At 43.1% G+C, this 15,765-nt stretch overlaps 1 protein-coding gene across 4 annotated transcripts in view; it reads right to left on the reverse strand.

Moving 5' to 3' along the window:
* Nucleotides 1–325: 325 nt before the first annotated feature.
* Nucleotides 326–15,765, reverse strand: part of CTNNA3 (catenin alpha 3) — a 1,001,628-nt gene continuing 986,188 nt past the window's right edge. For all 4 annotated transcript variants that reach the window (XM_077350757.1, XM_077350756.1, XM_077350758.1 and 1 more), the window contains one exon: nt 326–3,378. In XM_077350757.1, the coding sequence (XP_077206872.1) occupies nt 3,091–3,378 (288 nt within the window). In that variant the 3' untranslated portion in view covers nt 326–3,090. The remainder of the gene's footprint in view (nt 3,379–15,765) is intronic.

Genomic DNA, 15,765 nt, shown 5'->3' on the forward strand with positions numbered 1-15,765 from the left:
GCAAGTTTGTCACATGACCACCTGTGGCCAATCACAGGGAGGTGAGCCCAGATTCAAAACAGCCTTTAAATATTGAGGCTTAAAAGCAGTCTGAGATATCGCACAATAAAGGTAGGGTCACTCTGGATCAATCCTTCTTGCTGCAGAAGGAAATTTTAAATCGCCCCAAATCCAAACGGAAATCGCATTCTGTGTAGAGGGCAAGGACTGAATTGATCTGGGGTTCGAATAAAAGCTCCGTGCAGTTTACACCCAGATGTGAATCCTTTGAAAGCTACCCTGGTGAACAAAATGTCTCCTTTCATTTCAAAGTTAAAACAAAGCCTTGTGTTTTTCCGTCACCTTTATTCTCAAATGAAGACCCATTGCCTGGACCCGCCCCGCTCGCACACAGTTGACCTGAAAGGGATCATCCCATTTTAGTTACATCATTTAGTCAGGTTTTTTTGTTTTGCTCCACAGAAGTTTTAACGCAAGTGGGTGAAATGTGTGTATTCTGCACAATGTTTATTTCAACTCAAGAGTAATATGCTTGATCAAACCAAAGGTCATTCCAGGTGGCTCATAACACAGTGAAAGAAAGGCACACTTCAAACAGTTCAGAGATTTTAAACGGAAATACTATGCAAATACCGTGGAAGAGCTGTAAACTGTGTGTGTAGGGTTGTGCGATTCAGCAGCCAAAGCAGCCATTCCCGTACGTAGCAGCCAGCACAGTGCCATGGGGGAGCGGGTGGCACAGGCACCAGCGTGCCGGTCAATGCATACATGCAGGCGCAGATGGCACTGGCTGCTACTGGTGGGAACGGCCACTTTGGCTGCCGAATCGCACAACCCTAAGGTGCCATCAAGTCACAAGTGAGAAGCAGAGGAAGTTTGCCATTGCTGTCTTCTACATAGCCCTCCTTGGTTGTCTTCCTTGCAAGACCCAAGAGCAGACAGTCCTGGGCTATACCTCCCAGAGCTGTAAATTAGCCCTGCAAAAGTCTTATTTCAGGTGGTTCAGTTTGAAGGCCTAAGTCTGATCCTTCTTTTCAGTTCAGGTTCATATTTTCAAAGATTGCAATTTACAATCCTATTCCTTCCCCTTTGCTTTTTCTTACCTGATGAACAATTACTAACCTGTTCATAGCTACAGGAAGTCATGTGATTTGTCTGGATTCTGATAGTAGGGGATGGATCAGAGGGAATCTTTGCCCAGAATCCCTTTGTGATACTCAGCAGCTCTGTCCATTATATGAACCAGAGCCTCCATGTTGGGAGCAGCAACTAATCCTAACAATTGGCAGAATCCCTGCCATCTTCTTTCAAACTCCATGCAAAAACATACAGTTCTTCTACAAGATCCTAGTCAAGTTACAAAGCCACCAGAAGTTATTACAGGGGAGACCCAAAGCATGTGGGTAAACGGTAATCACAAATTGTCAATTGGAGACTGACTTGTAAAAGTGACCCTCTGATTTCTATCCCCTGCTCATTGTAGACCCTTGTGGGGAGTGGGGCAGAAACTTTGCAATATCTGCATCAAGTTCACATTTTTCTAATGTGTTCAACAGATCTTCTATGAGATTCAGCTACCCTAATAGCGACGCAGGCTTGCAATCTATATGCACAAGGAGTAACAGTTATCAGTTTACAATAATGCCTTGTGGGGGAGGAAGCCAAGGGAAGTCCTGGATGTTTCAATGTCCTTGACACAAATGGAAGAAGCACGGATCCTTCTCAACCTTAACTATGCCTGCAAACTTCACAGGAACATTGAGGCCCAAGATTTCTAATGCACAGTTTCCAGGATATTGTTAGCAGTTTCCTAGCAACCACTATAACAGATGTGAATTGTTGCTGGTAGAGAATCTTAAAAACAGGTTATAGGGAGTGGTTCCCCCCACTTTTGAAGAGAAACTATTCTGTCGACCATGCTATTTTAACCTCACGTCCATGTTATGTAGCATAATGATGGATCTGCAGACACAACTGACATTTCATGCCCCATAAAGATCTTGGACAAGAGCATCCAACACTCAGGAGAAGGAAAAGTAGGCCATTAGTATCCCCCGCTAGAATCTGAAGCTCTGCACATTCTATACCCATATTGATTTCCATCACTTGAAGAGCTGGGCCAATTATACATTATCTTTTGCAGAGCTCTTTCTGGTACAATTTTCTGAAGAACATCCATTGGCTTTAATTAGGTCAGTTTTTTTATATATAATGTGGACAAGAAGCTAGTCTAACCAAACAAATGCACAATACAGTGAATCAATGGAAACCATGCTGTAGGAGTCCATAAGTGGGACATTCCTTGCTCTGATCCCATCCCCAAACGCAACGGCTAACCAGCTCTCCCAGGCCCCTTTTGCAACACAGAGATTCCACAGTCTGTGACAATTGCAAACTTATGAGTGTATGTTCACTTGCCAGAGCTTTGAGCAAATATAAGTATCATCTCTATTAAACATAGCTGTGATTTCTCCGTTGTCCAGCCTGATGGTGTGTTCCAAGGTGTTCAGACGCCAAGTCAAATGCATTAGTGAGCAAAATTCAAGCACGTGTGTAAATCCTGTTAAAAGTGGACAGAGACACCTGCTCCATGTGACTAGAGAGCCAGTTTGGTGTAGTGGTTAGGAGTGCGGACTTCTAATCTGGCATGCCGGGTTCGATTCTGCACTCCCCCACATGCAGCCAGGTGGGTGACCTTGGGCTCGCCACGGCACTGATAAAACTGTTCTGACCGAGCAGTGATATCAGGGCTCTCTCAGCCTCACCCACCCCACAGGGTGTCTGTTGTGGGGAGAAGAATGGGAAGGCGACTGTAAGCCGCTTTGAGCCTCCTTCAGGTAGGGAAAAGCGGCATATAAGAACCAACTCTTCTTCTTCTTCTTCAAAGTGGGCGGCATGCGTGTCTGAGGGAGCACCTTCCTGTAAAAAAGTGACCTCCCAGAAAGGTTAAACATCCGAAAAGGAAGTGCCAATAGTTACTATTTCTCGTGAGATTAAATAAGTGGGGAAGGGGTGGGGGGTGGGGAAGCTGTTTGAAAAGACTGAAATTTTGGCCTAGGAAACCTTTTGCAGCAAACCAGAATAATCATCTCAGTTTATTTGTCTTCCTCGAAATTCACTCATGACTTGAACGGGATGGATTTTCTTCTTAGCCGAACCTTTCCTGACAGCTGCATAGATTTCCTCCGGCTTCTCTCTCTTAATCAAAGGCTTCTTTGCTGGAGCCTTCATCCGCCACATCACCACAGGGTGTCGTGGGCCGGCAGGACTTTGAATCCTGATAATCTTCGTAGAGGCGATATAGGACATCTTCACTGTCTGCACCACGGCATTCATTAGGTTTTTGGCAGCCTGAATGAGTGAAGTTACACTGTCCAGCTGTAATAAGAAACAGGACTGTTAGCCTTAGAAATTAGGCTGCCTTTAATCAGAAACAAACATTTAAAATGCAGTTGATCTTTGTTTTCCCTTTGTACACTAGATGTAAGGAAGGAAACAGCATGAGCACACAGAGGTCAACAGTAATTTGCAATACTGGAGAACAGAAGCCTGAGATTTATTTTTTAAAGGGTTGCATTAACAATGTTATGTTTTTGACATCTTGTGCTCATTATATTCGGACCCAGCTGCAAATTTACAAAATAATATTCTACCAGAGAAATGTGTGTGTTAAGAATAGGACCATGCAGTCAGCTATATCAATGCACATGTCAAAGGCTCTTACAAAGAATATTGATTTAAACGGACATAAAAACAGTGCATGCAGAATTAGCAGCTCCCACATAGATCACCAGGGTAAACTGAGACATACACAAAACACCACAGAATGACCAACAGAAATGTGCTAAAATCGCATCACCATTGTCCTAACGGTACTATCACTTTAATTTTGCTTAGAAGTGAGACTACACTTCTACTTAATATATTTTAATTTGCATGTTATAACTTTTGTATGTTATTACATTTTATAGGCCACACTGCACATCATGGAAAAGCAAGATATAAGTATTTTTAAGAACCATAATTCCTCCAGAGTTCTTGAGATTTCAAAGTTGTGTAATTTTGGGCTACATATGATGCAAAACAAGTATTGAATGAAGGCAGAATACAAATGTTTTGAGTAAAATATAAATATATTCTAGAAAGGAGATGGCCATCTCATTCTAATTGTATGGGAAAAAAGGGCTTCACCACATACACAGGAGAACCCCGTGTTCCCAAGGACCAATGTCTTCTTGAACATGCATACCAACTGAGATCCAATCTGGAGTTAATACCAAGAATCTTGTCATCACCAAGTAAAGATGATGAGCTTTTGCTAAGCGTTCTGGAATTGTATCCAAGGTAACAAATCCCCCCCCCCCATTATGCTGTTGGGTTTCCCTCTTTTAGTTGTCTAGGTGCTGTTTTGTTGTTGCTGTTGTGTTGTGGCCAGCTTCTGAAATGCATTTCATTACGGAGGTGTCATTGGTAGACTCTTTGTTCGGCCATTGTATTTTGGATGGCTATTATTGTTTCATTAGTTTTTTTGTGTGTTTATCGGTCTAAATTGTTCTGATTTTTATTGGGTGTTACATTTCTTGGTTGATAATATTAGCCAATTTGAATTTGGGAAAGCCAGGAGACAAATCCCTTGCATAAATAAGAACGGTGAAAAATAGTGACGTCAAAGAGTACAAGAAAACTTATTTACAGGTTGGTTATTGAGCTTCCCAACATGGCTTGTACACCTGTGTTCTTCTAGGGATTAACTGAAAACAAATTCTGTACTTTAATTTCTACATGAATAGTCAGAGGATGGTCTTTTATGTATTACTTTTCCAGTTCTTCTGCGGAAGCAGTCAGGAAACCCAATAGCCAGTCATAGCAAAATCATCTTCCATGGACTGGCTTCTCAGTCTCATTCTATTGTCAGGCCCTGTGCATGCATCCTTAGAGGGATGTCAGTTCCCCAGTGGGTTCCCCAGTGAGAGCCAGTTTGGTGTAGTGGTTAGGAGTGCGGACTTCTAATCTGGCATGCTGGGTTCGATTCTGTGCGCCCCCACATGCAACCAGCTGGGTGACCTTGGGCTCGCCACGGCACTGATAAAACTGTTCTGACCGGGCAGTGATATCAGGGCTCTCTCAGCCTCACCCACCTCACAGGGTGTCTGTTGTGGCGAGAGGAATGGGAAGGTGACTGTAAGCCGCTTTGAGCCTCCTTCGGGTAGGGAAAAGCGGCATATAAGAACCAACTCTTCTTCTTCTTCTTCTTCTTCTTCTTCTTCTTCTTCTTCTTCTTCTTCTTCTTCTTCTTCTTCTTCTTCTTCTTCTTCTTCTTCTTCTTCTTCTTCTTCTTCTTCTTCTTCTTCTTCTTCTTCTTCTTCTTCTTCTTCTTCTTCTTCTTCTTCTTCTTCTTCTTCTTCTTCTTCTTCTTCTAGCAGTCCGAGTGGCACACTACAATTGCATTCACTCTCAATAGTTCCAATCAGCTGTTCTATAAGGAGGGCTGATGAGGACAATTCCTGCTCACCTGAAAGAGCTGCATGTCTGTAGCCCTGGCTAGGTGCGCACAGGTTGGATTGGGGCCTCCATCTTGTCTCTTTGCTGGCTGTATTTGTGCCTTGCTTCAAGATACGTAGGCATTCCAGGAACATTCACAGGAAACAAACTGCATTTCTTTTTCCACATATGACCATCTTGGTATTGTTGAGATTGTTTATATGTACTGACATTAGGCTTACATGACAGTGCAGAGGGAAGGGGAGGGAATACTGCCAGCAAAAATGGGAGTGCACTGGAATAAATGATTTTTTTTAAGTCAAATTATTCCTAATGCAAGCAGCAAAGCATTTGATGTTTCATATTTTATTTTGTGCAATAGGGCCTCATGGTGATGTTAAAATTATTTGGCATTTCTTTCCCTGTATTATGGATTCCACCTTCCACCTGCCTTTGCTGTTATCATGGGGCACTGGGAAATGGCAGGGGAATGAATTTAATGTAATTCATATCAGTGACTTGAATGAATAACTTTTAAGCTTCAAAGAGTCACCACACACGTATTTAATTATAACACTGACGATTTCCATTTAGAAATGCAACATCATTTTGAATATTTTTTAAAAGAATACTGTGTTCTGTCCCCTCCCCTGGTAGAAATAACACATGATGATGATGATGATGATGATTTACTATTTTGGCTGTATACAAAACAATCTACGACTTCCTTATGCAATTTATTTCAAGAACGATCAAGGGACACCATTAACTCTGCAAACCTGAGGATGTATTCATAGGTGTAACCCTACTGACTCAAATAGGACTTGCTTCTGCATAGACCAGCACAGAATTGCTTCATAAGAATAAGATGGACTGAGGCTGAATTGTGGCAATATGGTCAAGATGTATTTTGAAGTTTTGCACAGTGTCATGTAGCTAGATGCGATGAGCCATGCTTTACTCAGGGGGGCTCTCCCTTTCCCACTCCCTTGTTTTTTTCTACAATCCAAAGTTATGCCAAAGTTATCTTTTATGGTTGGCACTGTTTAGTGTTGTAAGGAATGCAAATAACCTTGCCTGGTTCTTTGCATCTAGGTGCTAAGGCGTTTGAAGAGTGGTTTGACTTTGTAGTTTAAACAGTCTTTCCTTAGGAATACCTTTTGGCACACAAATGCCATGGAAGGAGGGTTAGGGAGCTGAAGGTATATCTGTCCCTAGAATACTATGTGAGACATCTTCAACAATGTTCCTTTGTAATGGCAAGTTCCTGCAGTTGCTCCCCTAGAATCCCAATCATGCTACTTTTGGATTCCACTCTGCGGAGAGCCTGTGTCAGCTTTGGGGCCTTCATGGGTGTACATCTGAGGTTCATGGCAGGAAGCGGGACAAGATGTGGGTGTGTGTTTTTGCACTGTGGCATAAAGTAGCATAATGATGTCAACTTGGTTGATGTTGGTTGATACTGTACTTGGTTGGGACTTAATGCCATTCAAATGTTCATTGAGGTACATATGGAATCATCCATATCTTGGAGTGGTTTCGCTTCTGTTTTGCTGAGCAAAAGATCAGGCAGAAGTGCACCATGGGAAAGGCAAGCAGGAACACAGGTTTGATTTTATGCCGTAACCTGTATTGTCCAAAACTCCAGCTATAATCCACAATACAAAAGAAGGTATGTGCATTTCTTCAGTGCAATAAGGAAGTGTAACAGCCCTTGATGAATGATGTAAACATGAAAAAAATATCCAAAATGTTTTCTCATTTCCTGCTTCACATCCACTTTTCTTTCTTTATACCCTTATTGTGAAGAAATGGCAGCATCAGGACCATTTTTCTCTCTGCTGAAATATATCCTTACTAATCCCTTTTGTGGCACAGAGTGGTAAGCGGCAGAAATGCTGTCTGAAGCTGTCTGTCCATGAGGCTGGGAGTTCGATCCCAGCAGCCACCTAAAGGTTGACTCAGCCTTCCATCCTTCCAAGGTCGGTAAAATGAGTACCCAGCTTGATGGGGTGGAAACGGTAATGACTGGGGAAGGCACTGGCAAACCACCCCGTATTGAGTCTGCCATGAAAATGCTAGAGGGCATCACCCCAAGGGTCAGACATGACCTGGTGCTTGCACAGGGGATACCTTTACCTTTAATCCCTTTTAAACAACTTTTCAGTATGATTCTCATGAGTGGCCTTAGCAGCAGTATTTATTCTTATTAGCAATAACACCGATATCATCATTAATATGCATGGTAATTATGTACTACAAGAAAATGAACCAGTACTTCTGACAAGCCCATTTCCGCATAACACGTGCCTGGCCAATATCACCTCAAACTTCCACGAGTCTTGTAGGAGTCAAACACCAACAATAAGGAATTTCCAAACAGTTCTAATCCCAGTGTAGTGGCACCATAGAAGCCTTACGGTATTCTTTTTCTTGCTCTTTCAGTGAAACAGAGAAACCCTGGCCACTTTCCCATCTAGTTCCACAGTTCCGCTTTAGCTAGGAACTGCGTGCATAAAGAAATTGTAGTTGTTATGCAAGTGTACATTTAATTGCCTACCAAAGATCCATCTGCAGAATGATACCCCTACAGTATGGAACTGCCTCAAAGATGCTTACCGTGGCCCAAATTATTTTGGCAGAGAAATAGAAGGACCAGTTTGTGCCATTTTAGGGATTTAGGTTACCAACTGTTGATTTCCTTGCCCACTTGAGAGATTACTAAGTTACTGTTCAAAAGGACATATGTGTAGGTGTGTATGTGTATTGTTGTTGTTAGTTGTGAAGTCGTGTCTGACCCATCGCAACCCCATGGACAATGATCCTCCAGGCCTTCCTGTCCTCTACCATTCCCTGGTGTCCATTTAAGTAAGCTTGCACCGACTGCTTCAGTGACTCCATCCAGCCACCTCATTCTCTGTCGTCCCCTTCTTCTTTTGCCCTCGATCGCTCCCAGCATTAGGCTCTTCTCCAGGGAGTCCTTCCTTCTCATAAGGTAGCCAAAATATTTGAGTGTATGTGTATGTGTATGTGTATGTGTATGTGTATGTGTATGTGTATGTGTATGTGTATGTGTATGTGTATGTGTATGTGTATGTATATGTATATGTATATGTATATGTATATATATATGTCTTGTTCGTTTTTGGTATTTGTATTCCATCAGAAGTCTTTGACTAAAAAAGCTGGCTCAAAATGGAACAAGCAAATAGAACAGTTTTCTGGTGTGTTCACCTGCAAACAGCATGGAATTTTTCTTTTTTCTTTTACTTGGGAGAGCATTCCATCCTTCCATTCCTCACCTGCGTTCCAAAAGGTTTGGATGTCTTGTTATGGATTGACTGCAACCAACGAAGCATGAGCACAGAGATTCTTTCCTTCCCCTTCTACCAAGCAGTTCCTTGTGAACCCCAACAAGGTGATGCAGAGACGAGGGGAGCATCATTGGGTGCAGGAGGCTGCAGTGAGGAGCAGGTAATGGGCACAGTCATCTTCCACCAGCAGCGAGGGGGAGAATTCTTCACAATTCCTCTTCCTCTTTGCATCTCCCTCTTAGCATTTTGCCCATGAGAGCATTCTGGCCCCTGGAACCCCTTTGGTGGGGATTACTGAGAGGGAAGGATATGGTGGTAATAACTTTCTCTCCATGAACACCCCTTGCATCCATAGCATGTGGAATCCAGCCCTACCCACTGAATTATTATTGGTTGTTTTAATCAAAGGAGGTGAGGTGTCTTAATAATCTGTTGTTGAGGGCTGATAGACTTTCTCAATGACATGCCATCTATCTGACAGCCTGTTGCCAGTTCAGACCTCTGTTTCTTATCAACAAAAGAGTTACCCAGCATTGCAGCCAGCAATCCAAAGAAGGAAGCTAGTAAGATGGGTTCCTCTTTTAACAGGGTTAGGGTTTTTCAAAAATTATTTGAATTGATTCAGTTACTCCATTACTAGCCATTCGCTCGTCTGAAGCAAATAATTTCTTTTTTGAAGCTTCGTAATGATAACTTGAACACTTTACTGATCTCAAGTGATAAAGATATGTATGGCAGCTGGAGCCAGATTTCTCCCTCTCCTTTCCTCCCTCCCACAAATCCTGACAACAACATGAGAAAATCATTTGATCAGTTGGACTTCCTGTGGAAAAGAATGTGAGCTTTAGACGGTTTCTGATATCACTGCAGAACTCAGTTCAGTTCTTGGGCTTATGGAGTGTGCGACTGAAGTGAATCTTCACAGCTGAGTGCCGTAATATAAACCTTTTAATGTTCTAACTTAAGTTCGGGCTCAAATATTTGAAAGGCTCTCTCTCTCTGCATTTGAACCCAGCAAGGTTTTTTTTTTATTGGCCTTTACCAAGAGGTCTGTAGGTACTGCTACTGTCCAATTTTGAGCTTTTACTGTGGCAGGCCTCACATTTTGGAACAGTTTTCCCAAGAGCCTTAGTGGCAAAATACCACAGGTCCATCCTATGGTCACCAATTCCATCTTAAAAGTATTTGTAGCTGTGTAAAAATTGATGCAAGGACCTGATCTGAATTGGGCGTTTGATGCAGCAACCTCAGGAGCTCTTATCATTACCCCCACCCTGCCAGTGTCTTTTTAGGTGCCCCCTCCACGAGCATGCTAATTTGGTCCCTCTACACACATTTTGAAAGAGCCTCTTGTGGCACAGAGTGGTAAGGCAGCCGCCTGAAAGCTCTGCCCATGAGGCTGGGAGTTCAATCCCAGCAGCTGGCTCAAGGTTGACTCAGCCTTCCATCCTTCCGAGGTTGGTAAAATGAGTACCCAGCTTGCTTGCTGGGGGGTAAACGGTAATGACTGGGGAAGGGAATGGCAAACCACCCCGTATTGAGTCTGCCAAGAAAACGCTGGAGGGCGTCACCCCAAGGGTCAGACATGACTCGGTGCTTGCACAGGGGATACCTGTACCTTTACCTTTACACATATTTTGAAAGGATGCAGTTTACATGTGTTTTCAGCATGTGTTTTGGATTCTGGTCTGTGTCACTCTGGAAACTCATTAACTGGAATGACTGGAAACTCATTAAATGTGATGCCCATTTAATACTCATGAATTATTCATAGCAGCACAGAAAAAATCAGAATAAGTCAAATTTGGGTGATGTAAACAGTTTGTCCTCCTGCTGAGTGAGAGCTCAAATATTCATAATGTAATGAAATTCAGGATGGTATAGTGGTTAGAGTACTTGAGATTTTTGGCGATCCAGATTTGAAGCCCCCTTCTGCCAGTGGTAAATCACTGGGTCACCTCAACCAATTGCACTCTCCCAGTCTAACCTAACTCACAAGGCTATTGTTGTGAGAGTAAAAGGATGGTGTGGACAATGAAGTTCAAGTGATATGGGACCCTGCTGGGGGGGAGGGGGAGTGAAGTGCAAAATATTTAAATAAGTGCCACTTAAATGTTTCAGTATTTATAGTCAAAAATATAAACAAAAAAATGTAAACGTTATGAGAAATGTGCAAACAGAATCCACCCTTTTAAGCCCATTAAAATCAATGGTGTTAGAAGGGTGTAAGTTTGCTTAGGATTACACTCCTGTGAAAATTAAAGTCATAACAAAGGAAGAAGAGGAAGGCAAATGAACATTCGGGATTTGTCTATCTCAGGTGTTCTCATCCAGGGTTTCCTGAAATCCTGGGATTTCTTGATGGCCCTGGAAGAGTTTTCCGAATGAGTGAGATTTCATTAATTAAAAAAAATATTTTTAAAGCATTTATCCATATCTGTTGACATGCTACACCTCTCAAAATGGCCAGTGATGGGTGTGGATGGGGTAGGAAGGGGAGGACCCCTGGTGGGCATGTACATAGCTATGCTTCCCAACCATATTCTGTACATTTATATCACATATGGGGTTTCTTGAAGCCTGAAGAATGTTTCAGGGTTTTTTCAGTGGTAAAAAAGTTGAGAAAGCCTTGTCTACACGTTGCTAAACCAATCCATTACTGCAAAAGTGGAATATCTGCAGCAGATGCTGCCAGAGACAAACAATTGTGAGAGAGGGAGGCAGGCCACACACAATAACATTCTAGCAGAAGGTTGACATGAAACGGAGTTTGGCAAAAGCTAAACATAGTTAGAATTGGCCTCCAATCAAGTGCCTGTAAATCAGGAGCAGCAGCTAAAGGGGATGGCAGGTGGACACTCCTGAAGCATGCAAAACGTGCCCTGAGGCAAGCCTATCAATTAAAATTCCACTGGAATGAAAAGAGCCAGCTAGGAAGGCCGTCTGAAGTACTGTTAACACCAAAAGGTTTCCGCAAAGAGTGGAGCCAGGAGTGGCAGCGTGAAAGATGGCAAAGACAGCAGAGGCAAAATATACGCAGTCTAACTGGTAGGGTTTTGTGTATGTGTGTGATTTAGAAGCACTCATGTTACTTGAGGACAGCTGAGAGCCAGCTTTTATTTACTGTAAACACTTGAGTATGCCCATGATCCTGGATCCCTGATATGATTTCAAACCCCACTGCCAACTCTCTGTGCTTTTTAGAATGCTATAAGGATAAATATGTCAGACCGTATTGTGAAACGACCTTTGTTCTGTCTGCCAAATGAGCCCGTTTGGTGGAGGCATCTTCCCATAGAGCAGGGGTGGGATGCTGTGGCTCTCCAGATGTCCATGGACTACAATTTCCATGAGCCCCTGCATGGCATGGGAATTGTAGCCCATGGGCATCTGGAGAGCCACAGCCTGGCCACCTCTGCCATAGAGGATACAGGGGCCCAGTCTGCTTGGGCAGCATAGCAGGGTATTCCCTCCTCTTCACTGCATAATTGTTGAGAACGTGCTGACTGCTCAGGAGATCTGTTCAAAATAATGAAACGACCCATCTGGCTCACACAGAGGTAGCAAAGATGGGGGAGGGGGGGAAAGGTGTGACCTTCATTATTGCTAACTGCTCCCTCTCACCAGCCTGTATGCTTCAATATGAGTGCCAAGATTACATAAAGCAGACTCGTCTTCTGGTTACACTTTTTAAAACTTTTGGATTTTTCTGCAAACTTGGGCAGCTCCCCAGTTCTGTAGAAAAGTAACACGTATCTGGCCCTGGCCCTATTCCCTGGTTTTTTTCATCCTTCTAGGGCAGGGGTAGTCAAACTGCGGCCCTCCAGATGTCCATGGACTACAATTCCCAGGAGCCCCCTGCCAGCGAATGCTGGCAGGGGGCTCCTGGGAATTGTAGTCCATGGACATCTGGAGGGCCGCAGTTTGACTACCCCTGTTCTAGGGACTAGATTCAGAATTGGATGTACGATTCTCCCATTTTGCACTCTGTTTTAGTGTTTTGTCATTTCCCTCAGTATTTCATAGAAGGACAAGACCTTTCTTGCACATAGGATCCAGGTAGAAAAGTGTCTGATACATTTTACAGAGTTGTGTCCACACAATGGCAAATCCTGCAAGGAAATAAAACCCTTTCAAATGAAAGATAATCTCTGTCAATTAGCATTTTTTTTTGTTTTGTTTTGAAAAACATCTCACTGAATCTTCCCCAAGTGCATAAGATTACAGCCCTTTGCAGGTTTATCCACAGATTATCCACAGACAGTTGTCTTATTCAGTGGCTATAAGGTTTTCTGTTCAGGGGAACTGATTTTTTGTGGCCTTTGCAGTGGGCATTCTTTGTTCTGGTTTGCAGGACAATGTTAAACTTGCCTTTTTCCTGGTAAACTAGAGGCAGTTTTGGGATAGATGAGGGCTAATAAACTGAAAATTAATCCTGACAGAACAGAGGTGCTCTTGGTGACCCAGGAATTGGGATAGCTCCTGTTCTGGGAGTTGCTGCACTCCCCCTAAAGGAGGAAATGAGGAGCATCATAGTTTGGAGGCGCTATTTAACTCAGTCACTGTTGGATAAATGGGTGACAATGGTAGCCAGGGGTGCTTTTCCCAGGCTTTGGGTGGTAGGCCAGCTGCAGCCTCTTCTCAGTGGGAAAGATCTTGCTGCTGTGATATATGTCCTGGTAACATTCAGATAGATTACTGCAATGTGTTGTATATAGGGCTGCCCTTGAAGACTACCTGAAAACTACAAATGGTACATAATGTTGCAGCCAGAATGGTGCCTGGAATAGTTGGGACCATATTCAGCCTTGTTCCATCTACACTGGCTCCCAGTTTGCTTCCAGGTCCAATTCAAGGTGCATGTATTCATCTTTAATTGCCTATATGGCTTAAGGTTGGTATATCTGACAGACTACCTACACCCTCAGAATCTCCAGAGGTCCTGCTTCAGAAGGCAACCTAAGAAAGGGCCTTAGTCTTGATGCTAAAACTTTGTAATTCTCCTCTCAGGGACTACTCCCTCTATCATTGACTTCCATTAGCAAGAGAAAACATGTTTATTTTGTTTGGCCTACCCCCACTATCAGTTACTGGCCCTTTTCCGTAGTTGAGCTGTTACAGTTGTTGGTTTGCCAGCATGATATAGAGAAGAGTGCCAGGTTTGATTCTGTGCTGCTCCACATGGAGCCAGCTGCGTGACCTTAGTCTTGTCACAGCCCTGATAGCACTGTTCTGACCGAGCATTCCTGTCCGAGCTCTCTCAGCCTCACAACAGGGTGTCTGTTGTGAGGAGAGGAAGGGAAGGCAATTGTAAGCCACTTGGAAACTCCTTCAGGCAGGGAAAAGTGGGATATAAAAGCTAACTCTTATTCTCCTCTACATTTTATCGAATTGTTTAAATATTTGATATACACATTTTATATGTTCTTTTAATGACTTGATGTTTTAATGTCAAAAGGCTTTAGCATCTTGCTATTTCATACCTCAAGGACCTATTTGAGTGGAATGGTGGCATAGCAATGTTTTACATAAATAAAATATATGCATGGTTTTGTAACTGCCTCGAGGAACGTAAGCGATTCCCGCTGTCTAAATGCTGTGCACTGGCTGTATGTGAGACAAAATATCATACATATTAGACATATTAAACAAAGGCATTGAGGACAGGGCCATCAGAGGCTATGATGTCTAAAGGGCGACTCCATGGCCAAAGTCCTCTAAGAATCGGTTGATGGGAGGCATGAAGAGGGAAAAATTTTGTCCTTCGGATTTTGCTTGCAGTCCTGCAGGAATAGCTGGTGGACCAAGTTGGGAAACAGGATGGTATACTAGATGGACTTTTGATAGATTCCACAGGTATTCTTTTGTTCTGTCCTCAGCATGTTAACAGACAAATAGCGGGGGAGCGCTCTCAGTATGTGTATGTGTGCGAGGAAGAGTTGAAGGGGGGAATTTACTATACAAAAATAAGGAGTTGCCTGAAGTAAAATAGTTTTTTTTTTCTTGCCACATGCATCATTGATTTCCTGTCCAATGTTCTTTTCTGTTTAGCGGTTCATTTTTTATTCTGCCAATGGCTGGTATTTAGAATGATTATGAAAGGCCAAGTGTATTATCACTTTTCCGTTCACTTTGCAGCAGGACGAGAGTGTTACCAGAACCCTTCAGGTTGTTTGGGGCAGAGGAAAACAGGCTGGCCCCCTCGGATGCCTTCTTCCTCTGTTTCTCATTTTCAGGGCCAGTTCCCAAACATTTCCTCTCCTTTGGCTGATGCTAAAAGCCCATGGCCATGGTGGGAATCCATATGTGGAGGTTACACAGCTGAACTTCTTGCATCCATGCTGTTATCTGCTCTCATGCAGGATTAGCACACCAGTGTCATATGTCCTTGGAGGAAACGGACCCATTAACACTGTATGCACATGGGGTATTCAAAGGTTATTCCTTATGCTAAATTCAGGGGAAGAGAGAATCTCAAATTACTGGAGAGCCAGCTTGGTATACATTTTAAGAGCAGCAACCTTGAATCTGGAGAGCTGGGTTAGATTCTCCACTCCTCCACATGTAGCCAGCTGGGTGACTTTTCAATCTTTTGACCATGGAGGAACCCCTGAAATAATTTTTCAAGCTTCGAGGAGTTCCAAAAGTGATGTCAGCTGGCCACATCTCCCTGCCATGCCCCCAGAAGTGACATGTGACCGGAAGTGATATCCCCACCCAAGTTAATGATGCATCCACTACAGTGTGCAATTTGAGTGCAGATGATCAGCTGCTTTGGGGGGCTTTTGAGTGGGAATGAAGAAAGGAGGGAAGAAAGGGCTTTACTTCTACACCACTTTCCCAACTGAAAAGACATTTAAGTCTGAATATAAAATAAAGTCACACACATCATAGATGCCACATTCTTCAATTGGGCTTTAAGTAGCTTTTGAGGAGCAAACCAAACATTTACAGTTCCTGTTACAAAACT

The sequence above is a fragment of the Paroedura picta genome, chromosome 8 (genome assembly GCF_049243985.1).
Source record: "Paroedura picta isolate Pp20150507F chromosome 8, Ppicta_v3.0, whole genome shotgun sequence".
In the NCBI taxonomy this organism is placed as follows: Eukaryota; Metazoa; Chordata; class Lepidosauria; order Squamata; family Gekkonidae; genus Paroedura; species Paroedura picta.